This window comes from Pleurodeles waltl, chromosome 1_2, assembly GCF_031143425.1.
Source record: "Pleurodeles waltl isolate 20211129_DDA chromosome 1_2, aPleWal1.hap1.20221129, whole genome shotgun sequence".
Taxonomy (NCBI): Eukaryota; Metazoa; Chordata; class Amphibia; order Caudata; family Salamandridae; genus Pleurodeles; species Pleurodeles waltl.
Window position 1 is genome coordinate 1338354608 of NC_090437.1, and position 25216 is coordinate 1338379823.

At 45.8% G+C, this 25216-nt stretch overlaps 1 protein-coding gene across 1 annotated transcript in view; it reads left to right on the plus strand.

Annotated features, from left to right (window-relative positions):
• Positions 1-317: 317 nt before the first annotated feature.
• SPAG8 (sperm associated antigen 8) overlaps positions 318-25216 on the plus strand; it is a 111887-nt gene continuing 86988 nt past the window's right edge. The window contains exons 1-4 of the mRNA XM_069205695.1: positions 318-539; positions 7489-7579; positions 9217-9394; positions 20730-20775. Coding sequence (XP_069061796.1) covers positions 319-539; positions 7489-7579; positions 9217-9394; positions 20730-20775 — 536 coding nt within the window. The 5' untranslated portion in view covers position 318. The remainder of the gene's footprint in view (positions 540-7488; positions 7580-9216; positions 9395-20729; positions 20776-25216) is intronic.

Below are 25216 nucleotides of genomic sequence, written 5' to 3' on the forward strand. Positions count from 1 at the left end.
TCCACAACACAGGGCCTCACGCTCCTCTGAGGCACGCAGCCCCGCCTCGGACCCCGGGGGGCGGTTGGCATTACTTCAGAGCCGCTTGGGCTCCTCGTGCCCCTCGGATCCCGCCCTCGTCACCCACTGAGGAGGCCTCAGCAGAGGAGGATCACCCCGGGGCCACCATCACTCGCCAGAGCCCGCCTCTTCCGGGGCAGTCCGGGGCTTCCGCCCACCTGCGGCCGGAAGGGGCGCGCGCCGAGCGTGTGTGACGTCAGAGTTTCCTTCCCGCCAACCTATAGCGTTGGACAACTGGCGATGGGGGTGACGTCACGTATGCGCCACGCCCTCCCGCGTGCAAGACTACAAGGTACAGCTCGAGCTTGGGCGGGGTTTAGAGAACATCTGTCCAATCACAGTTCAGCTGTGCCGGTTCCCCTGGGAACCGAACGCGCGGGTGCAGGAAGAAGCTGGTCGCTGTGTTTGCCGTTACTATGGAAACAGGGGGAGGAGGTGGTGCGCAGGCGCACTGCGGAGGGAGCCGAGCGCGAGCAGAGGTAAGAGACAGCGCGAGGATGGGAGACATCTGAGCCAGGGAGGCCAGGGGGAGAGAAATAAAGAGGGAGAGGAGAGAGAGGGAGTGTAGAGAGAGGGTGGGGAGGTCAGAGAGAGAGAGCGATGAGAGACAGCACGAGGAAGAGACATCTGAGTCCGGGAGGCCCGGGGGAGGGAGGCGAGGAGAGAGGGAGAGAAAGGAGGAAGAGCAGAGAGAGAAAGGAAAGAGAAGAGGGAGGGAGAGAAAGGAAAGAGAAGAGGGAGGGAGAGAAAGGAAAGAGAAGAGGGAGGGAGAGAAAGGAAAGAGAAGAGTGAGGGAGAGAAAGGAAAGAGAAGAGGGAGGGAGAGAAAGAGGGAAGATAGAGAGGGGGAGGCATAGAAGGGAAAGAGAGAGAGGGAGAGTCGGGAATAGGGAGGAGAGAAGAAGAAAGAGAGAATGGAGGGAGGAAGGAGAGAGAAGAGGGAGGGAGAGAAAGAGGGAAGATAGAGAGGGGGAGGCATAGAAGGGAAAGAGAGAGAGGGAGAAGAAAGAGAGAATGGAGGGAGGAAGGAGAGAGAAGAGAGAAGAGGGAGGGAGAGAAAGAGGGAAGATAGAGAGGGGGAGGCATAGAAGGGAAAGAGAGAGAGGGAGAGTCGGGAATAGGGAGGAGAGAAGAAGAAAGAGAGAATGGAGGGAGGAAGGAGAGAGAAGAGAGAGGAGGGAGGGAGATCACAGAGAGAGAGAGGGGGAGGGGCAGAGAGAGGGGGCAGGCAGGAAAGAGGAGAGGGAGAGATGGGGGAGAGAGGAGGGAGAGGGGGAGAGGAAGAAGACGGGGGAGAGAGAGGGGAGTGGACGAGAGGGAGAGGAAGAAGTCAGAGAGGGGGAGAGAGAGAAGGAGAGAAAGAGGAGGGGGAGAGGAAGACGACATAAAGAGTGAGAGAGCGTGAAGCAAAAGCTACCGTCCTCTCTTCACCGCAGTGAACTTGAGACAGAACTGCACCTACACCAGACACACTAGCATCTACAGTCAGTATAGTGGGAGAAGAAGTTTCAAAGGGTACTAAAATCTTTGCAGTACACACCTCTTGCTTAATGTTGTCGAAACATTCTTGCTGCACTTTTGACCACAAAAAATGACAACCTTTGCGCAACAATATTCTCAACCCCGCCGTTTTGTCAGCGAAATCCTGAACAAATTTCCCGTTACAAGTGTCACGGGAGTACTGAAAGCTAATGAAGGGGCATCCATTAGAGCACTGGAAGGGCGGGGTAATATGCGGAAGGGACACTCAGGGGAGAGGCTTCTGCTAACAAGGTACTATGGGCATTTCTACTGGTTGATCTGTGCTCTGTTTAATTACTTAAGTGATCCAACGGGCGGAGAGGTGCAAGGCTGCGCCCCAGATCAGTAATCCACCCATCCCCTCATTGCTCTAGGGGACGATGCAGCCCTTCTAGGCTCTACACCAGCTGCTCTGGTAAAGTTATTGAATCATCGTGCTTTATTCATCAACAAGTTTGGATTTAAATCAATTTGTGTAAAACATGTGTTAATGACGTGTGTTTCTAGTGGGGGCAGTTACTATAGATTTTTTTTCAGTAACGTCATTCGAGCATACCATTATTTTTTGTTATCTGGGGGTTAACTTTGACAAGAAACACAGGTGGAAACAACATATTAACAGCCGGAGTGACCCATTTCTGGCGGCAGTGAACATCTCTTTTTGGATCATTAGGCCTTATAGCTTTAAAACAAAGGTTGCCATGTATTGTGCCATATGCACCTCGGTGTCTGTGTTTGGGGCAGGCAATTAGGGGGCGTTAAGGCCCCTATGTTACAAATTGGTGAAAATGCCTACCTCGGGAGAATGTTGTTGCTGCCAAAGAGCACAGCGTCGTTGTTTGGCCATAGAGAATTAGGTTTGTAGTATATAGACAACCTTATAAAACGTAGCCTGCTTTAATTGTGCGTAGGGTCCGGACGAATGAGGAAGTTAGATTTAATGGGTCCATCATAATGAACTGTTTAGCCCTCAGTCAGGTCTTGATTCCATGATTGAAGAACATCAAAACCTGGGGAGACCCGATTTGTTCAATGATCTATTAACTTTAGCTGGATCAGAGACATTAAACACAAGTGTTTACAGCTGTTGGAGGAAGAAGGCTCACCAAGCTGAACTTAAAAAATACTGTCAACTAGTATCTCAAATTCTCTCCCTCACTGGTTTTACAATCCCACTTGATAAATCTACTGGGCTCCCAACTGAGGCTCTTGCTGACTATGTAGATTCAACAAGTTACATCACCTGGTGCCATTTCCTCACTGTAACAACTGCTCATCAATGTTAGTCACATGTCCATGGGATAGTTTCTCAACTCAAGGTACACCTCAATTTAATGTGCTTCTGCCATTTTTATGACTAGCCTAGAGCTAGTTTTATCAAGTCTCTGTTGAGGAGACACTTGTCCGCTCAAGTATGTTCTGGCGTTTACACTTATTTAGGCCACGTCTTAGGTATTAGGGAACGCTTGGATCATATGGGTAGTCTGATACTGAGTGGATGTTGAAGTCATGTCTTTCTATTTTTTTATTATGTTGATCTGTTTTTCGCTTTTAATATGCACTGTATGTAGGTGTACTGGGTATTTTTATGTGTTATGCTTTTATATTTTTTTTATGCATATAAACCAAATAAAGGGCCTGATTTAGAACTTATCGAACGGGTTACTCCGTGACTACTGACGGATGCCCCGTAGGCCTAAGTCTCATAGGATGGACTGGGATTTAGATTTCGGCAGAGGGGGTATCCTTCAGCGTTGTAACGGAGTAACCCGTCCACAGAGTTCTAAATCGGGCCCAATGTATTTGAAAGAAAGAAGTAATGTAATGAGAGTAGTGGACCCTGGATGATGGTATTGCTTTCTTATCCTTCTCTGTCAGATCTGTACATGCCTGAAATCTGTGGTTATACATTGTGTCATTATTTTATCCAAACCATAAAAGTCTGAATTCTTAGTAGACTCAGACGTGTGCGCATATGCTATCTAGGAACAAAGACTTTGCTGTGTCTGAGTCCTTAAGATTAGTGAAAAGTGGGATCCTGTGCATTTGCTGATGCCTGCAAGATCTATGTGACCTTGTGAGTAACTTTGCTATGTGAGGTGTAAACCTACAAGTTCTTTGTCACCTTTGTCTTGTTGAGCAATGATTCTGATGTAAGTAGTCCGCAGAAGAGGTCCTTTGCTTGAGCCCTGCACCTATGCCATAACTGTGCTGTTGGAGGCCCAAGTTGGTAGGTTATGCATGACCTGAGGGTTGCCTGTGCTCCGTGAAGCTAGAATCTGTTCATTTTGTCAATCTGTTGTCCATAGCCATACCATTTAAGTTAAATATCACTGGAGAGATGGCTGTTAGAAGCAGTGGCCTACAATATCTGCTTAATCAGAAAGAGAGGGAGAGCGCGCACTGCTGTGACATACCTGTGTCATCTAAAGCATACATCTAGAGGGTGAAACCACAGCTGTTTCATACTCGCTCTTACACCAGCTGTTTCATACTGACTCCTGCACCAGCTGTTTCATACTCACCCTTGCACCAGCTGTTTCATGCTCGCTCTTTCACCAGCTGTTTCATACTCACCCTTGCACCAGCTGTTTCATGCTCGCTCTTGCACCAGCTGTTTCATACTCACTCTTACACCAGCTGTTTCATACTCACCCTTGCACTAGCTGTTTCATAGTCAGCATACACCAGCTATTTCATACTCACCCTTGCACTAGCTGTTTCATAGTCAGTAATGCACAAGCTGTTTCATACTCGCTCTATCACCAGCTGTTTCATACTCACCCTTGCACCAGCTGTTTTATGCTCGCTCTTTCACCAGCTGTTTCATACTCACCCTTGCACCAGCTGTTTCATGCTCGCTCTTGCGCCAGCTGTTTCATACTCACCCTTACACTAGCTGTTTCATACTCACTCTTGCACTAGCTGTTTCATACTCACTCTTGCACCAGCTGTTTTATGCTCGCTCTTGCACCAGCTGTTTCATACTCACCCTTGCACTAGCTGTTTCATACTCACTCTTGCACTAACGGTTTCATACACACTCTTGCACCAGCTGTTTCATGCTCGCTCTTGCACCAGCTGTTTCATAGTCACCCTTGCACTAGCTGTTTCATAGTCACCAATGCACCAGCTGTTTCATAGTCACCAATGCACCAGCTGTTTCATACTCGCTCTTGCACCAGCTGTTTCATGCTCGCTCTTTCACCAGCTGTTTCATACTCACCCTTGCACCAGCTGTTTCATGCTCACTCTTGCACCAGTTGTTTAATACTCACCCTTGCACCAGCTGTTTCATAGTCACCAATGCACTAGCTGTTTCATACTCACCCTTGCACTAGCTGTTTCATAGTCAGCAATGCACCAGCTGTTTCATACTCGCTCTTTCACCAGCTGTTTCATACTCACCCTTGCACCACCTGTTTCATGCTCGCTGTTGTACCAGCTGTTTCATACTCACCCTTGCACTAGCTGTTTCATACTCACTCTTGCACTAGCTGTTTCATACTCACTCTTGCACCAGCTGTTTCATACTCACCCTTGCACTAGCTGTTTCATACTCACTCTTGCACTAGAGGTTTCATACTCACTCTTGCACCAGCTGTTTCATGCTCACTCTTGCACCAGCTGTTTCAGAGTCACCCTTGCACTAGCTGTTTCATAGTCACCCTTGCACTATCTGTTTCATAGTCACCAATGCACCAGCTGTTCATACTCACTATTGCACCAGCTGTTTCATACTCACTCTTGCACCAGCTGTTTCATACTCACCCTTGCACTAGCTGTTTCATACTCACCCTTACACCAGCTGTTTCATACTCACCAATGCACCATCTGTTTCATACTCACTCTTTCACCAGCTGTTTCATACTCGCTCTTGCACCAGCTGTTTCATGCTCGCTCTTGCACCAGCTGTTTCATACTCACTCTTGCACCAGCTGTTTCATACTCACCCTTGCACCAGCTGTTTCATACTCAGCAATGCACCAGCTGTTTCATACTTACCCTTGCACCAGCTGTTTCATAGTCACCAATGCACCAGCTGTTTCATACTCACTCTTGCACTAGCTGTTTCATACTCACCCTTGCACCAGCTGTTTCATACTCACCCTTGCACCAGCTGTTTCATACTCAGCAATGCACCAGTTGTTTCATACTCACCCTTGCACCAGCTGTTTCATAGTCACCAATGCACCAGCTGTTTCATACTCACTCTTGCACCAGCTGTTTCATACTCACCCTTGCACCAGCTGTTTCATAGTCACCAATGCACCAGCTGTTTCATACTGACCCTTGCACCAGCTGTTTCATAGTCACCAATGCACCAGCTGTTTCATAGTAACCAATGCACCAGCTGTTTCATACTCACTCTTGCACCAGCTGTTTCATACTCACCAATGCACCAGCTGTTTCATACTCACTCTTGCACCAGCTGTTTCATACTCACTCTTGTACCAGCTGTTTCATGCTCTCTCTTTCACCAGCTGTTTCATACTCACTCTTGCACCAATTTTGTACTGAGCTGCAGCTTTCTCACCACAGACGACCAAGACCGCCTATGACCATTCGGGGTGAGGAAATCCCGCCAAGTGTCCATCTAGCGCCTAAAAATCGCTCTAGGAGTCACCAGTTCTCATTCACACTCCCCAACTTACCTTTGGTGAGCCACGCACAAGAAAAAAATCTGCCATCTTTGGCTTGTGTTGTCACGATTTTCTCTCTCTGCCTTCGTGCACACCACAGGGGGTCTACATATGGAACTTTCCAGTGTTCCAGTGAGCTTCCAGACCTACTATACCCACACACTGGTTTCCAGGCTCTTGGACACTATTCGAAAATCGCAGTTCATAGCTGATCCATCCTGGGTTTTGTGGAAGCCATTCTGCGTATGCTAAAACTTCAGTACCTAGAATTCCCTGTTCACGGCTTCATCTCCCCCACAGCAGGCCAAAGATGAGTGGAGGAATTCAGCACACCTCTGCCATGTGGTCACAGTGAGCTCCTTTAAACCCCAGTTACTTCAGTCCAGAGATGGACATCCAAGGTCTCTTCCTGTTTGACTGGCCCCTTATTTCCTGAGTTCCTGAACATTAGTTATTCCTTGTACTTGCTCTGCATTAATGGCCTCCTTGATTTCTGAGCCAGCACTATTTTAGTGCGTCCTTGACCCTCGACCCGTCTGCCTTTCTGCAATTACCTTGCTCTCAGTCCCTGCCTTTCTTTCCCTTACCCTCTAGTTTGATACCTTCCTGTTCCTACTGTGTTGGCTTCCAGGTCCCTTGTGTGGTTTGACGTTTGCTTTCTTCCAAGTGTGCCCATTGTTTTCTCCTCCTTGCTAGCTCCTTGTCTATTGTGGCTGTGCATTTTGCTGTTATCGCCTTGCGTGTTCCTGTTTGATTGCCAGGATTTGTGGGCACAGCTGACAACCTAGGTGGTGCTTTTTGTCTACTGTGAGTGTTGTCTGTGAGTTGTTCTATAACATCACAATAGGTATCAGCTCCACATACCCTGCCTTTGTATGTATATCCTCTATGTGGGTATTTGCAGTCAGTATCTGTAACAGCAATTGTGAAAGAGGAACTTACTGAGCTTCAGTCTTCCCGTGTGGACCTCCAGAGTGCTTTACCCCACATTCCCTTAATTGTTAATGTTTTTACCTGTATGTCTTGTACAACTAACCTGGGTATTAGTCTGAATGCTAAATCGGCTCTTGCGTTCATGTTAATTCTGAGCTTTGACTTTCTTGTTCCCTTGTGCAGAGCTTCCCATTTGGATCTCTTTCTCATCTGGCTCCCTGTGGATCTGGGGCAGCTCTGTACCCATTATTCGGTTTAATTTGTCTACTGTGCCATCAGTCCTTGCCAGAGTCCCTGACGTGTTTCTACCAATATTCTCTTTTTTTCACCAGACTTTCCATGAGAATGGAGACCCAGGAGGTGCAGCACAAACCAGCAGTCATTCCTCGCTATAAACATCTGCTCGACAACTGGCTGGAAGAGGTAACTGAGAAGCGAACCTGTAGCGTCTGTCCCTGAGCCTCACAACTCGGTGTCCAGACCAGGGGTGGGACCCGGATGGGGTCATCCATATTACGTTGGTGTAAGACTGCTCATCATGCCTGATCTTCCTTTAGCAGGTGGTAGCTGCCAACTCGTTTCTTAGGATCAGGGTGTTTCACTAAACCTTGAAGAACATTTGTTATTCTGTCCAACGTTATTCTTTTGTCAACCTAGGAGACTTCACTTATTCTGTGTCCTACATCGTAAACCTGATAGATCAGCAGAAGCTCAAATGTGCCCATCCCTAGTGGATTGATGGACCACATGCCTTGTAAGAAGTTCCTTGTGTTGTGATAACTAAACAGGAGTAGAGAATCCCTTTCTGCTCAGCACATAAACTACTGTTTATGTAAGAAGGCTAAACTTCATAGACTGCATCACGTATTGTCCTCCCTTCAAAGGTGTCTTCTGGTTTGAGCCTAGCCAGATATCACTCTGTAGAAACATTATCTTTGGAAGTGAGTAATACATACTTCTGACATGCTTAGCTGCACAGCCCTTCCTCTTGTGGTCACTATTTTCCTTTCTCCATGACTCATGAACCCCGTCCTTTGCCTGGTCTGTCATTCTTAGGAGTACAGTGTGGTAGAGGCTCCTGCTTGCTCATGAGCGCCCAGAAACTTCAAAACCCCTCCTACACACCAAGGTGCGTCACACCAAGTGTAATTTGAGAGGGGGAGAGGGTAGGTGAAAGAAACATATGATCTGGGCACAGTACATAACCCTAAATTAAGAAAGTGGAGGTGCTATGTGGAGTTTCAATCTGAAGAGGTGTTTGCTTATTACTGTCATGATGTGGTTCCTGGTTGACGGTCGGTCGGACAATAAATACTTCGGCCTTCTTTAAGAGTTTTTACGCAACTCCTGAAGTTACAACTTAGTGTTGAGAAACTCTGATACGATGGGGAGCAGTAACTTCCATCTGAGGTATTACTGCTCAATTATGGTTTCAAGAACTTCAGTCCATGTATGTGTACGTTGTTCTTTAGGTTTTACCCACAATCTGGACACATTCCCATAAAAGATTTCCTTGCTTTACTGAGGCAAAATGTGGCTGGAGAAAGCCAAAGGATGTGTGTTCTCACAAGATATCAAATTCTGATTTTCCTGGTAACACCTATTTATTGGCCATATTGAGATTGAGAAGGAACTCGTAATGCAAACCTTAGTGTGCACATATCAGTTTTCCCTCCTCAATAGTCTTCCCCACTCCTCTTCATCCAATTTGGTTTTTATGGTAAAGGAAGCAAAGGATTGTAGACTTCTGAGAGCCCTAAGTTGAAGACTTTAAAAATGTAAATTGTTTTGTTAGTTTATGTATTAGCCGTAGGAAAATTAGAAAATGTGCTTTATTATATAACTAGACTAACATATCTTGTAAACATGACTGAATACATTTATAGCAATAAAAGAAACCCTGCCTAGTTGCCTTCAGACCTAGCACATGTCAGCACAGTCTCCATCCTTCTGTGTCATTCCAACCTTCTGGAACTTTGTGCAAATTCTTCCTTTGTCACAAAGTCCATATTTCAACCCTTTGGAAGCCATCTCCTTGATTCTTGCCTACTTTCTTGCAGAGAGCCACAGCGGAGTTGGACAGTGAGCCACCAGTCACCGAGAAGTTTGGCGAAGGGCAGGTCCATCGCCATGGGCATCGTGGGCTGCTCTCTGTAGATCTTGTTTCCTGCATGTCCAACAAGACAACAACACATGATGTTTACCGCAAGCCAGCAGGCGACGGAGTGCCCCATCAAGGTAAGCTTCATTTATTTCTCACATCCAGCGGTTTCCTAGCAGAGTCCTCCTAGGTGCCTCTGTCCACCCTGGCTACTTCTGGCTATCCATCTTCATGCATGTCACTTGACTTCTACCTACCCCTGAATTCTCTTACCTCTTTTTTAGTGCTCTGCAAGCTCATAAACCCTCATGCTGGTTCATTCTCCTCTGTACCATCCTGGTGCTTTTTGTCCGTAACTTGCTGTAAACCCTGTTCTCTCCTTCACAGACCTCTCTCTCTTCGCACAGCCTTCACTCCTCTCCCAGGCTCATCATTCTTGTTTATTCAGTGTCCGTAGGGCCATCCACCCTAAATGTCTTAGCTATTTATTTTAAAACATAATTTGTGTTTTTCATACAGTAAAAAGAAAAGACAGTATGTACACTGACAACAACCAATTCCATCAATCAAGTTGTTTCATTGAATTCACAGTGAGAGCATTGGACATTTTTGAGAGATAGTTGTAGTCAAAGGGCTTCCCCTTCATACTATATTCATATTCTCACTGTACATGGTACACATTGAATCATGTCACATGCTGCATTCGTCACGTAGAGTACAGGAGGATGGCCTCTGGCCAGAGGAACATCTGTGCAGGTCAGGGTATGTAGTAGTAATAGGCTCCATCTTATAAGGTTCTCCAGCATCAGCAAATATTGGCCATCAGTGAGGTTTATCACCTGTGAGGGCATGGTAGGGAGTGGTTGGCTCCACCTCAAGAAGTTTACTATGTCAGTATACGACTGCTATCTACCAGGGTTATCATCTGTACAGGGCAGAGTTGGTAGTGTGAGTTGCACCTCATGAGGCTCTCCTGTGCCCGTAGATACCAACCGTCTAGTATGCGGTTTTTTATTGGTGTGCCTAGTGAGCTCAACAAGAACAGCCTCATCATTTATTGACCAGTAGGCACCATATGGTTGGTTGCAAGAGTTGGAAACTGTACAGTCTGTCAGGCCAATCTGCGGAGGTCATTCAAGCAGTCTTCAGCGGAAGGGTCCCAAGTAGATGTCCCAGCCATAGTTCACCATCGTCTCACCAGTAAGCACTATAGGCCACTGAACCTGCACTCCTGCATGGATTATGGACAGTTTGGTAGACCGAGCAGGCGCACCTATAGCCGTTTCACGTTTGTTGTGCTCAGGAGAGCCAAGTCCCTGCTCTCCACTTGCAGGGCATCATGTGAAAAAATCCTCATTCTCAACCCCGGCTCCATGTCTAGGCCAGCCCCATAGAGTCGAGCTGCAGTCAAGTCAATGGTATATAATGACATTGTATCAGTTTCAGTCTAGAACTATGAGATACTGTTGCTGCGTGGAGAAATATTTTATCCCTTTCTCCTTAAGTGACCTCAGTCCTCCAATCCTTGGACCATCCATCTGTGTAGCAATTATCCACATCACTAGCATTTCCCTACAGGGTAAGGCAATCACCTTCACAGCAGCTGTTGAATTCTACTCACTGGGACAAAGTCCCCAAGAAGTTGTCAAGGTCCTCTCAAGGTCGACTCAGTATATTTATTAACAGACACAAATGAGGTTGTTGATCAAAGTCTTTTTAAATATTAAAATGTTTTTTATTGATTAATTCTTCTAAAATTATTTGGTGGTATTATCCAGTGTTTCTTATTCAGATTGATCAAATGATCTATGTGTTGAGGGACGAGGAACAAAAAAAGAAAAGCCAATTCGTTTAGCAATCAAAATGATAATTTAATTAAATATATATGACGTTTTTTATCTTTATGCAAGGGTCAAGGTTTCTTCATTTCAGCTCATGTTGATTTGTCTAATTAGAGATGTAGACTGTAACTCTTCTAGGTAGCTTATATCACATGGTGCGTGATAACTCCCCTAATATCAGGCTCAAGCACCTAATGCTTATTTTTGCTGCCAAACTGGTGCTCCCATTTGTGGTGAGTGCCCTTCCTGCCACTGGTGCCCTTTCATCAATCTGTTTCTGGGTCTAGCATCTTGTAGTCCCTGCATCCCACCATCTTGTTTGTATCCTTCACTAACCTAGACACTTTCTAATGATGGATCTGAGGCACCTCCATTAGCAGTGATGAGCTATATTAATCACCTTTGGAACAAAGCGCTCCGGCCAGATGTGACTCAAAAGGGCCAGATGAAAGGTACAGGTGAAAGGTTCCACTCCAGAAACAGAACCTCATAGGTTTGTTTGTTTGTCTTCTACTTATCTACAAACTGGAGTCTCACCGCTAGATAGTAAAGCTCAAAAAAGTCTGCCCTTCCTCAGCTAGGGACAACAGCTATCTATCTTATCTCAAACACCACCTCCTAGAGTTTGTCAGTGCTTTTAAATGTTCTTAAAAGAAATATTTTACATCCCCGCTGGGCCGGCGGGCGGAAACTTTGTTTTTTGATGTCAAAATGGGCACCGCGTGAGTGCCGCAAGGCGGTTACAACGCCCGCCAATGTTGTAATGAGGCCCCTAATATTGTAGTTAAATTAAACTCATTTCCCTTTCCTGTAGTAATCACAGTTTCATCTTGTGCTTACTTATAGATGTTGTACATAGAAAGGAAAGGGAACTCTATGAAATAGACGGATAAACATAGAAAGGAGAGGTAGAATCATAGGGAAAAGAGAGACAGCCTTAGGAATGAGAAGGTAAAATATAGGAAAATGGGAATTAGATTGAAAACCATATAAAGGAGAGGGAAACCCATAGAAAAGACAGATAAAACCATAGAAAGGAGAGATGTACCCAGATAATTGAGCAGAAGAACCATAGGAAGAAGATGGAAACCATAGAACGGAGAAGGAAAATCCTATAAAAGATAGGGAAGCCAGGAGAAATTAGACTGAAAACCATAGGAAGAAGAAGGGAGAACCATAGAAATGATAGAAAATGATGACACCAAAGGAAAAAAAGATTGAACTGTAAGGAGGAGAGGAAAACGTATTGGAAAGAGACAGAGCGAATCATAAGGAATTGTCGGGATGATAGGAAGGGCCTTAGGAGAGGAACTATAGGATGGAGGGGGAAAGCCATCGAAAGGAGAGGGAAGACAATAGGAAAAAGAACATAGCACAGAGAGGAAAACTATAACAAATTGATAAGAGAACTAGAGAAAGGAGAAGTGTAACCATAGGGTCTAGAGGTAGAACAGTAGGAAGGAGAGGGAGAACCACAGGAAAAAGATAGAGAACCATACGAAGAAGATTAAGAAACATGGGGAGGTGTAACCATGTGGTGGCGAGGAATAAATATTGATATAGGAAGAGAGAAGCATAGAAAGCAGCGAGAAACCAAGTAAAGGAAATCTTAAGAAGGAGATGGAAAACAATAAGAAGGAGAACATAGGAAAAGGACAGTGCATGTCATTGGAGGCAGATGGTGAAACATAGAAAGGAGATGAAGAAACATAGGAAGACGTAGAATCATGTGAAGGAGGGGGCAGAACAGCAGGAAGGAGACGGAGAGCATTGTGAAGGAGAGGGAGAACCATAAGAAGAGGAATAGGAACCATAGGAAGAAGATGGATGAAGGAATGTAAAGCAGAAGTGAAAGAGTGAGAGTAAGAGAGAGAATCATAGAAAGAAGAGAGAACTGAATAGAAAGGAGTGGGAGAACTATAGGAAGGCGAGAGAGAAGCATATGAAGGAGACAGTGAAATATAGAAATGAGAGGGAACTCTACAGAAGGTAGAGGGAACCCTACAGAAGAGAGAGGAGAACCATAGAAATAAGAGGCTACCCCATAGTTAAAAAAGGAAACCACAGGGAGGAGAACAGTAAGAGGAGAGGAAAGCCTATAGGAAAAAGAAAAAGAGAATCAAAGGAAGGTGAGAGAGGACCATAGAAAGGAGAGGGGATACCATAGGTAGTAGTAGGAGAGCAACACTGAGATGAAGAACCATAGGAAGCAGATGTAGAACCATATCAAGGAGAGGGGGAATCATAGTAAGGTGATAGAGAACCATAGGAAGAAGATGAAGAACCGTTGGAAGAAGAGGTAGTACCATAGGAAGGAGAGGGAGAACCATAGGAAGAGGAGGGAGAACCATAGGAAGGAGAGGGAGAACCATAGGAAGGAGAGGGAGAACTATAGGAAGAGAAAGGGAATCATAGGAAGGAGAGGAATAACCATAGGAAGAAGAGTGAGAACCATAGGAAGGAGAGGGAGAACCACAGGAAGGAGAGGGAGAACTATAGGAAGAGAAAGGGAACCATAGGAAGGAGAGGAATAACCATAGGAAGGAGAGGGAGAACCATAGGAAGAGGACAGGGATCCATAGGAGTGCAAGGGAGAGCCATAGGAAGGAGAGGGGGAACCAACGGAAGGAGAGGGAGAACCATAGGAAGGAGATGAAGAACCATAGGAAGGAGATGAAGAACTATAGGAAGGAGGTGAAAAACCATACGTAGGACAGGGAGATCCATAGGAAGGAGAGGGAGATCCATAGGAAGGAGAGGGAGAACCATAGGAAGGAGAGGGAGAACCATAGGAAGAATATGAAGAACCATAGGAAGCAGATGAAGAACCATAGGAAGGAAAGGGGGAACATTAGGACTGAGAGGGAGAACCATACGACTGAGAGGGAGAACCATATGAAGGAGGTGAAAAACCATAGGAAGAAGATGGAGAACCATTGGAAGGAGAAGGAGAACCATAGGTAGGAGAAGAAGAACCATAGGACTGAGAAGGAGAACCATAGGAAGGAGAGGGAGAACCATAGGAAGGAGAGGGGAATCATATGAAGGGGGTGGAGAACCATAGGAAGGAGAGGGAGAACCATAGGAAGGAGAGAGAGGTCTGTAGGAAGGAGAGGGGGATACCATAGGTAGCAGTGGAACATTAATGAGATGAGGATCTATAGGAAGCAGATGAAGAACCATAGGAAGCAGATGAAGAACCATCGAAAGCAGATGAAGAACCATAGGAAGGAAAAGGGGAACATTAGGACTGAAAGGGAGAACCATAGGACTCAGAGGGAGAACCATAGGAAGGAGATGAAGAACTATAGGAAGGAGGTGAAAAACCATACGAAGGACAGGGAGATCCATAGGAAGAGGTAATAGAACCATAGGATTGAGAGGGAGAACCATAGGAAGGAGAGGGAGAACCATAGGAAGGAGAGGGAGAACTATAGAAAGAGAAAGGGAGCCATAGGAAGGAGAGGAAGATACATAGGAAGGAGAGGGAGAACCATAGGAAGGAGAGGGAGAACCATAGGAAGAATATGAAGAACCATAGGAAGCAGATGAAGAACCATAGGAAGGAAAGGGGGAACATTAGGACTGAGAGGGAGAACCATACGACTGAGAGGGAGAACCATATGAAGGAGGTGAAAAACCATAGGAAGAAGATGGAGAACCATTGGAAGGAGAAGGAGAACCATAGGAAGGAGAAGAAGAACCATAGGACTGAGAGGGAGAACCATAGGAAGGAGAGGGAGAACCATAGGAAGGAGAGGGGAATCATATGAAGGGGGTGGAGAACCATAGGAAGGAGAGGGAGAACCATAGGAAGGAGAGGGAGAACCATAGGAAGGAGAGGGGGATACCATAGGTAGCAGTGGAACAGTAATGAGATGAGGATCTATAGGAAGCAGATGAAGAACCATAGGAAGCAGATGAAGAACCATCGAAAGCAGATGAAGAACCATAGGAAGGAAAAGGGGAACATTAGGACTGAAAGGGAGAACCATAGGACTCAGAGTGAGAACCATAGGAAGGAGATGAAGAACTATAGGAAGGAGGTGAAAAACCATACGAAGGACAGGGAGATCCATAGGAAGAGGTAATAGAACCATAGGATTGAGAGGGAGAACCATAGGAAGGAGAGGGAGAACTATAGGAAGAGAAAGGGAGCCATAGGAAGGAGAGGAATAACCATAGGAAGGAGAGGGAGAACCATAGGAAGAGGACAGGGATCCATAGGAGTGCAAGGGAGAGCCATAGGAAGGGGAGGGAGATCCATAGGAAGGAGATGAAACACTGTAGGAAGGAGAGGCAGTGTAGGAGGCTGGCCTGGCTTGTAGTGGGTACCAGAGGTACTTCCACATTCTGCCAGGTCCAGTTATCCCTTATTAGTGTAGAAGAGGTGTTTCTAGCAGCTTAGGCTGATAGAAGGTAGCTATGGCAAAGCAGCTTAGGCTGAACTAGGAGACATGTAAAGCTCCTACTATACCACTGGTGTCATATGCACAATATCATAAGAAAACACAATACAGAGAAGTATTAAAAATAAAGGTACTTTATTTTTATGACAATATGCCAAAAGTATCTCAGTGAGTACCATCAGTCTGAGGATAAGATATATACACAAGATATATGTACACAAACCAAAATTATGCAGATAATAGCAAGAAAAGTAATGCAAGCAGTGTAAAGTTAGAGTAGATTGCAATAGGAACACATAGGTATAGGGGCAACACAAACCATATACTCCAAAAGTGGAATGCGAACCACGAAGGGACCCCAAACCTATGTGAGCTTGTAGAGGGTCGCTGGGACTGTAAGAAAACAGTGAGGGTTAGAAAAATAGCCCACCCCAAGACCCTGAAAGGTAGGTGTAAAGTGCACCTACTACCCCCAGAGAGCACAGAAGTCGTGATAGGGGGATTCTGCAGGAAGAACAAACACCAGCAATGCAACAACAGTGGATTTCCGGACCTGAGTACCTGTAAGACAAGGGGACCAAGTCCAATAGTCGCGACAGTGTTGAGAGTGGGCAGGAGCCCAGGAAATGCCAGCTGAGGGTGCAAGGAAGCTGCCACCTGTTGGAAGAAGCTTGGAGTTCTGCAAGAAAGAAGAGGACTAGGAACTTCCCCTTTGGAAGATGGATGACCCACGTCGCAATGAAGCTTGCAGAGGTGCTCCCACGAAGAAAGACCACAAACAAGCCTTGCTAGCTGCAAGGGTCGGGGTTAGGGTTTTTGGGTGCTGCTGTGGCCCAGGAGGGACCAGGATGTCGCCACTTGGAGGAGGAGACAGAGGGGGCGCCCAGCAACTCAGGGAGCCCTCACAGAAGCAGGCAGCACCCGCAGAAGTACCTGAACAGGCACTTGGAAGAAGAGTGAACCGGAGTCCACGCAAAGTCACAAAAGGGAGTCCCACGACGCCGGAGGACAACTCAAAAGGTTGTGCACTGCAGGTTAGAGTGTCGGGGACCCAGGCTTGGCTGTGCACGAAGGAAATCCTGGAAGAGTGCACAGGAGCCGGAGTAGCTGCAAATCACACTGTACCCAGCAATGCAATCTAGCGTGGGGAGGCAAGGACTTACCTCCACCAAACTTGGACTGAAGAGTCACTGGACTGTGGGAGTCACTTGGACAGAGCTGCTGAGTTCCAGGGACCACGCTCGTCGTGCTGAGAGGGCACCCAGAGGACCGGTGATGCAGTCTTTTGGTGCCTGCGGTTGCAGGGGGAAGATTCCGTCGACCCACGGGAGATTTCTTCAGAGCTCCTGGTGCAGAGAGGAGGCAGGCTATCCCCAGAGCATGCACCACCTGGAAACAGTCGAGAAAGCCGGTAGTATGAAGCGATACAAGGTTGCTAGTAGTCATCTTGCTACTTTGTTGCGGTTTTGCAGGCGTCCTGAGCAGTCAGCGGTCGATCCTTTGGCAGAAGGTGAAGAGGGAGATGCAGAGGAACTCTGGTGAGCTCTTGCATTCGTTATCTAAAGAATTCCCCAAAGCAGAGACCCAAAATAGCCAGAAAAGGAGGTTTGGCTACCTAGGAAGGAGGATTGGCTACCAAGAGAGGTAAGAGCCTATCAGAAGGAGCCTCTGACGTCACCTGCTGGCACTGGCCACTCAGAGCAGTCCAGTGTGTCACAAACATCTCTGTTTCCAAGATGGCAGAGGTCTGGGACACACTGGAGGAGCTCTGGGCACCTCCCCTGGGAGGTGCAGGTCAGGGGAGTGGTCACTCCCCTTTCCTTTGTCCAGTTTCGTGCCAGAGCAGGGCTGGGGGATCCCTGAACCGGTGTAGACTGGCTTATGCAGAGATGGGCACCATCTGTGGCCATCAAAGCATTTCCAGAGGCTGGGGAGGCTACTCCTCCCCAGCCCTCACACCTATTTCCAAAGGGAATGGAACCATAGGAGTGAGAGGGAGAGCCATAGGAAGGAGAGGGAGAACCATAGGAAGGTAATAGAGGACCATAGGAAGGAGAGGGAGAACCATAGGAAGGAGAGAGATGACCATAGGAAAGAGAGGGGATACCATAGGTAGTAGTAGGAGAATGATAATGAGATGAAGAACTATAGGAAGCAGATGTAGAACCATAGGAAGCAGATGTAGAACCATAAGAAGAAGATGAAGAACCACAGGAAGGAGAGGGGAAACCATGGGAAGGAGATGAAGAACCACAGGAAGGAGATGAAGATCCATAGGAAGGAGATGAAACCCCGTAGGAAGGAGAGGGAGAACCATAGAAAGAAGAAGGAGAGCCATAGGAAGGAGAGGTAGAACCATAGGAAGGAGAGGGAGAGCCATAGAAAGGTGAGAGAGGACCATAGGAAGGAGAGGGAGAACAATAGGAAGGAGATGGAGAACCAAACGAAAGAGATGAAGAACCGTAGGTAGGGGATGAAGAACCATAGGAAGGAAAGGGAGAAGCATAGGAAGAGGGAAGGGATCCATAGGAATGAGATGGAGAGCCATAGGAAGGAGAGGGACAACCATAGGAAGGAGAGGGAGAACCATAGGAAGGAGATACAGAACCATAGGAAGGAGAGGAACAACTATAGGAAGAGGCAAGGGAACCATAGGAATGAGAAGGAGAACCATAGGAAGAAGAAAGAGAACCATAGGAAGAAGAAAGGGAACCATAGGACTGAGAGGGAGAACCATAGGATTGAGAGGGAGAACCATAGGAAGCGCTAAGGGAGCCATAGAATGGGAGGGAGAGCCTAGGAAGGAGATGAAGAACCATAGGAAGGAGATGGAGAACCATAAGAAGGAGAGGGAGAACTATATGAAAGAGAGGGAGAGCCATAGGAAGGAGATGGAGAACCATAGGAAGGAGAGGGAGAACCATAGGGATTAGATGGAGAACCATAGGAAGGAGAGGGAGAGCCATAGGGAGAGGCAAGGGAACCATAGGAATGAGAGGGAGAACCATAGGAAGGAGATGGACAACCATATGAGTGAGAGGGAGAACCATAGGAAGGAGAGGGAGATCCATAGGAAGGAGAATGAGAACCATAGGAATTAGATGGAGAACAATAGGAAGGAGAGGGAGAACCATAGGAAAGAGAGGGAGAACCACAGGGGAGGCAAGGGAACCATAGGAAGGAGATGGACAACCATAGGAGTGAGAGGGAGAACCATGGGAAGGAGATGGAGATCCATAGGAAGGAAAGGGAGAACTACACGAAGAAGAAAGGGAACCATAGGAATAAGAGGGAGCGGCATAGGAAGGAAATGAAGAACCATAGAAAGAAGATGAAGAACCATTAGAAGAAAAGGGGGAATCATAGGAAGAGGAAAGGGAACCAGAGGAAGAAGATGGATAATGAAACATGAAAACAAAAATAGAACAGTATGAAGGAGAAAGAGAATCATAGAAAGAAGAGGGAACCTATATGAGAACTATATGAATGTGAGAGAGAAGTATATGAAGGTGTCTTGTTGGCTCTCGTTGTACCAATGAGACTGCTGGATTTGGGCGGCAGCACCACCAGGACAACTGTCGGCCTAACCCTCCCGGCCAGCTAGCAGTACCTCACCAGCACCTGAAAGTGGTGGTAATTTGTGGCAGCCGTGCACATGACATTCTGATTTCTCAGGGGAGATCGTGGTGGAACAGATCCCATCCTTTTCTCTCAGTCACATTAGTCTCACAAATGCAAAGAGAAACAGAAGCAGGAATTGGTTCAATATATTTTATTGAATCAACTACATTCTAGATAAAATGGCATGTACTGCAATTATTAGGATAATGAAACAGAACATTAACAGAGCGTTGACAAAGAAAGTTAAACATAAGAAAAGTCCCACCATAGTGTTGCAATGCTAAGTGATGGAATTCCTACCTATGCCACTAAAGTACTACTAGATCACAGCAGTGTTAGCCCTAATCCACCCTTCACGATTCCTAGGAAGACCACATCCCCCATACCTGAATATGGTAGCAGTGAAGAGGGCTGTTGGTCTACTTAGAGTCCTCTCTCAGGTAGGCGGAAAAGATGTCTAAACTCAGCAGAAAGCTGTAATGAAGCAACAGCATGCAGTGGCAGCTTCTGGATGGAATTTTCCCTCTAACATATGGGGGCAGAGAGATGTTTTATAATAAAACAGCTGGTGTTCTAAGAGAACTGCCCTAATGGAAGAACACATATGTTTCCTTGGAGCGGCATATATTGTGGTGTTCCACTTTGTATCAACAACATTATCCTCTACAGCCTTGAGCAAGCACAGAATGAAAATGTCAGACTAAAAAAGAATGAAAACAGTTTCTAGACTAAAAATGTAATAGATAAAAGCAATAAAAATATCACCTCAGAGTGAAGCTTCTGCTCAGAAAATAAAATGAATTAAAATGAATTATTACTAGGCTAACGGCCACAAGCTGCCGGCCTATGGCTATAATAACATGCCCTTAAAAAGCTACTAAAATAACCTCACAAGAAAGGAGAGAGTGAAACATAGAAAGGAGAGGTAACCCTATAGAAAAGAGAGGGAACCCTATATATAAAGGAGACAGGGAATCAGAGGAAGAAGAGGATACCCCATAGTTAAAAAGAGGAAACCACAGGAACGGCAGGGAGAAACATAAAAAAGAGGAAAGCCTATAGGAAACAGAGAAATCGGCTCAAAGGAAAGAAAGCGAAGACCATAGGAAGAGACGAAAAACCATTGAAAGGAGAGATGGTACCATCGGTAGCAGCAGTGCAACTGTAAGGAGATGAAGATCCATAGGGAGGAGAGGGAGAACCATAGGGATGAAATTGAGAATTATAGAAAGAAGAGACAGAATCATAGAAAGAGGAAAGTAGACCATAGGATGAAAGGGGAGACTATAGGAAGGCAAGAAAGAACCAGTTTAGGAGAGGGTGAACCACAGGAAAAAGAGAGAGAGTCTCAGAAGGAAGGGATGAAACAGGAGGTAAATAAAGAAAGATAGGAAGAAGATGTCAAACCATTTGAAGGCAAGGGAAAGCCATAGAAAGAAAAGGGAGAACTATAGAAAGGAGAGAGAACCATAGGAAGCAAGGTACTCCATAGGGAGGAGAGAGAGAACCACAGAAAGGAAACATAAAAAGAGCAAAGCCGCCATGAGCGAGGTCAGTACATATGGTAAGAGTTAACGTGGATGTCTCTTCGTTCCTTACAGGAAAGCGGGAGCAGATGCTGCAGGAGTTTCTCTACAAGAAGTTCAGGTGAGCACTTCTCCTGTACATATTCATCTAGGGCCAGATGTACGACGCAATTTTGCAGTTGCAAACTGCGAAAATCACCTTTTGTGATTGCAAAGTGATCTTGTTGGATGTACTATCCCTATTTTGCGAGTCGGTATCCTGTTACCGACTCACAAAATAGGCATTGCGATTCGTAATTAGAAAGGGGTGTTCCAAGGGCGTCCTTTCCTAACTGTGACTCACAGGCCCATGTATGATTGTTTTGTGACCGTGAGCGTGGTCTCAAAATAATTGCAGTTACCACCAATTACAAACGGGAAGGTGTCCCCTAGGGACCCTTTTCCCCTTGTGAATGTTACTGCAAACATTTTCTCAGAGCAGGCAGTGGTCCCAGAGCAACTTTTCATTTTTGTTTTTTAAATGCATCACATTTTCCTGTAAGGAAAACAGGCCGCTTTGTTGACAAAGCAATCACAGACATGGTGAGCTGCTCTACCCAGCAGTCCTCCATCCCTGTGACTGTTGCCATTCACAAATGGGTCGCAGTTTGCAACCTGCCTCATGAATATTGATGAGGCAGGTCCCTTGCGACCCATTTGCGAATCACAAACAGTGTGGTTGATACTGTTGTACATTTTGTTTTGCGACTCGCAATTTGCAATTCGCAAACAATCACAAATTGTGAGTCACAATACAAAACGGTCGTACAATCGGCCTCTAGCTCCTAAAGGAGGCCCAATATGCAATGCTTTCAGCCCCTCAGCTCTCATCTGTCACTTTGTTGTGCTGAACAGACCTTCTTTCCTTGTTGACATACCCTCTCTACGGCCGTTAAGAGCACCAGCTGTAGGTGTGTGCGTGCACAGATATACCTCAGTGGAGGTGGGAGGGACAGGGTCAGTCATTTGCCACGGGAAAAAATAAGTTTACTGCTGTTCACAAACAGTGCAAATGTATACAAACTACAGACCCAAAATACCGCGTAGAGTATATGCCACTCCTGCTAGACTCCATGAGATGCACCTGGAAGGATCATGGGTGCACCTGTTGCAGGACGCCACATGCAGCCTTTCTCCATATTGCATGGCAGTGTCCAGAGATGGTAATATGGGAAATATCACAATTGGATGTTAAGTCCTCAGCACTCCTCTTGCTCCACTGGTGAGGTACCCAAACCCATAAGAACTCTCATGACCATGTTAGTACCACAAACTTGAAATTTGAGGGAAGGATTTGACCTGCCAGCGCTGAAGAATACTCCTTACTTATACCTAAAAAAACACAGACATCTAGGAACGGGTTCGTAGATATAGAACTAGTTAAGCGGTTCTCCGTGATAGAGATAATTAGATTTCATTTCATATGAAGGAGATATACCCAGTTGTCAATCCTCAGATGTAAGGCCTTGTCATGATGGAATACAACACTTGGGGCCTCATGTACAAAGTTATTTTACAGTCTCAAAGCCTGTCTTTCACAAAAACAAAGGCTTTTATATGTACTAAACTCATTTTCTGATTCAGTAACACATTACTGCGTTGCAAAATGGGTTTTGAAATCCATAACGAGTTGCTATTGGGACTGGAGTGGTTACGGCATCTCCAAAACAGCATTTTTTTAAAAGGTATGTATAAATATTTTGCACCCGAAGCCTGGTTACAAAACTATGAAATGTTACAGACAGCTCAAAGGAGGTATTAACCCATTCACAGATGAGGAGTGCTCCTATCCTTAGTGAACATTTAAAAATGTTTGTTGGGGAGCAGGCAGTGGTCCCCAGGATCACTGCCAACTCTCCGACAATGGAACAAAAAAAATCCTTTTCTTTTTAAATGTAGCCACATTTTCCTTCAAAAAAGGGTTGCAATTAAAATAACAAGTTGACGTTATATAAATCCGATCATAGCAGTGGCGTAAGGAAACTTGAGGCCCCCCCTGCAAAGTAGATGGAGGGGCCGTCCCTCCAGACTTACTCAGGAGCTCTTAGTTCCGGGTACTGTGCTGAGGGGGCCCCCTGAAGCTTTTGCCCCCCCTCCCCTGCACCACAGGGGCTGCAAGGGTCTGTTATGCCACTGGATCATAGATCTGGTGGTCTGTAGACCCCAGTATGTCACCATCCCTGTGGTGGCATCCAACCATATGGAGTTACGATTTATGACCAGTCTCATCAATGTTCTGATTGGCACCCACTATGATTCCGAATTTTGTGAACCAGCCTATTACACAGGTTGTTTTTTGTGAATGGATATTTCGTATACCAACCCCCTGTCATATTTGTGATGTATTTATAGTGTTAAATTTTTAATTGTATTTTTTCGTATCGTCTCTTCTTTCTTTTCCTTGACCCCACTCTTTTGCACTTCTTTCCCCTGCGCTCTGTCCCTCCTGCTGCTGCCCGAGCGACCCCGTCCCGTACTTGTGCTGTGAGTCCACAGTACCTGTGCTGTGAGCCCTCAGTTGCATTACTATGAGCCTGTGGTACTTGCACAATGAATCCACAGCACCTGTGCTAAGAGGCTGTGGTACCTGTACTATGAGCCTGTGTTACCAGTACAATGAGCCTGTAATACTTGTGCTATGGGTCTGCAGTACCTGTGATATCAGTCTGCAGTACCAGTGATATGAGTCTGTAGTACCTGTGCTATGAGTCTGTAGTACCTGTATTATGAGCCTGTAATACTTGTGCTATGGGTCTGCAGCACCTGTGATATGAGTCTGTAGTACCTGTACTATGAGTCTGTAGTACCTGTACTATGAGCCTGTAATACTTGTGCTATGGGTCTGCAGCACCTGTGAAATGAGTCTGTAGTACCTGTACTAAGAGTCTGTAGTACCTGTATTATAAGACAGTAATACTTGTGCTATGGGTCTGCAGTACCTGTGATATGAGTCTGTAGTACCTGTATTATGAGCCTGTAATACTTGTGCTTTGGGCCAGCAGCACCTGTGAAATGAGTCTGTAGTACCTGTACTAAGAGTCTGTAGTACCTGTATTATAAGACAGTAATACTTGTGCTATGGGTCTGCAGTACCTGTACTATGAGTCTGTAGTACCTGTACTATGAGCCTGTAATACTTGTGCTATGGGTCTGCAGCACCTATGATATGAGTCTTTAGTACCTGTACTGTGAGTCCGTAGTACACGTACTATGAGCCTGAAATACTTGTGCTATGGGTCTGCAGTACCTGTGCTATGAGTCTGTAGTACCTGTACTATGAGCATGTAATACATGTGCTATGGGTCTGCAGTACCTGTGATATGAGTCTGTAGTACTTGTGCTATTTGTCTGTAGTACCTGTGCTATGAGACTGTAGTACCTGTACTATGAGCTGTGCTATGGGTCTGCAGCACCTGTGCTATGAGTCTGTAGTACCTGTGCTATGAGTCTGTAGTACCTGTACTATGAGACTCTAATACGTGTGCTATGGGTCTGCAGCACCTGTGATATGAGTCTGTAGTACCTGTACTATGAGTCTGTAGTACCTGTATTATGAGCCTGTTCTACTTGTGCTATGGGTCAGCAGCACCTGTGATATGGGTCTGTAGTACCTGTACTATGAGTCTGTAGTACCTGTATTATGAGCCTGTAATACTTCCGCTATGGGTCTGCAGCACCTGTGATATACCTGTACTATGAGTCTGTAGTACCTGTATTATGAGCCTGTAATACTTGTGCTATGGGTCTGCAGCACCTGTGATATGAGTCTGTAGTACCAGTGCTATGAGTCTGTAGTACCTGTACTATGAGCCTGTAATACTTGTGCTATGGGTCTGCAGTACCTGTGATATGAGTCTGTAGTACCTGTGCTATAAGTCTGTAGTATCTGTACTATGAGCCTGTAATACTTGTGCTATGGGTCTGCAGTACCTGTGATATGAGTCTGTAGTACCTGTGCTATAAGTCTGTAGTATCTGTACTATGAGCCTGTAATACTTGTGCTATGGGTCTGCAGCACCTATGATATGAGTCTTTAGTACCTGTACTGTGAGTCTGTAGTACAAGTACTATGAGCCTGACATACTTGTGCTATGGGTCTGCAGTACCTGTGCTATGGGTCTGAAGCACCTGTGATATGAGTCTGTAGTACCAGTGCTATGAGTCTGCAGTACCTGTATTATGAGCCTGTAATACTTGTGCTGTGGGTCTGCAGCACCTGTGATATGAGTCTGTAGTACCTGTGCTATGAGTCTGTAGTACCTGTATTATGAGCCTGTAATACTTGTGCTATGGGTCTGCAGCACCTGTGATATGATTCTGTAGTACCTGTACTATGAGTCTGTTGTACCTGTATTATGAGCCTGTAATACTTGTTCTATGGGTCTGCAACACCTTTGATATGAGTCTGTAGTACCTGTACTATGAGTCTGTTGTACACGTACTATGAGCCTGTAATACTTGTGCTATGGGTCTGCAGTACCTGTGATATGAGTCTGTAGTACCTGTATTATGAGCCTGTAATA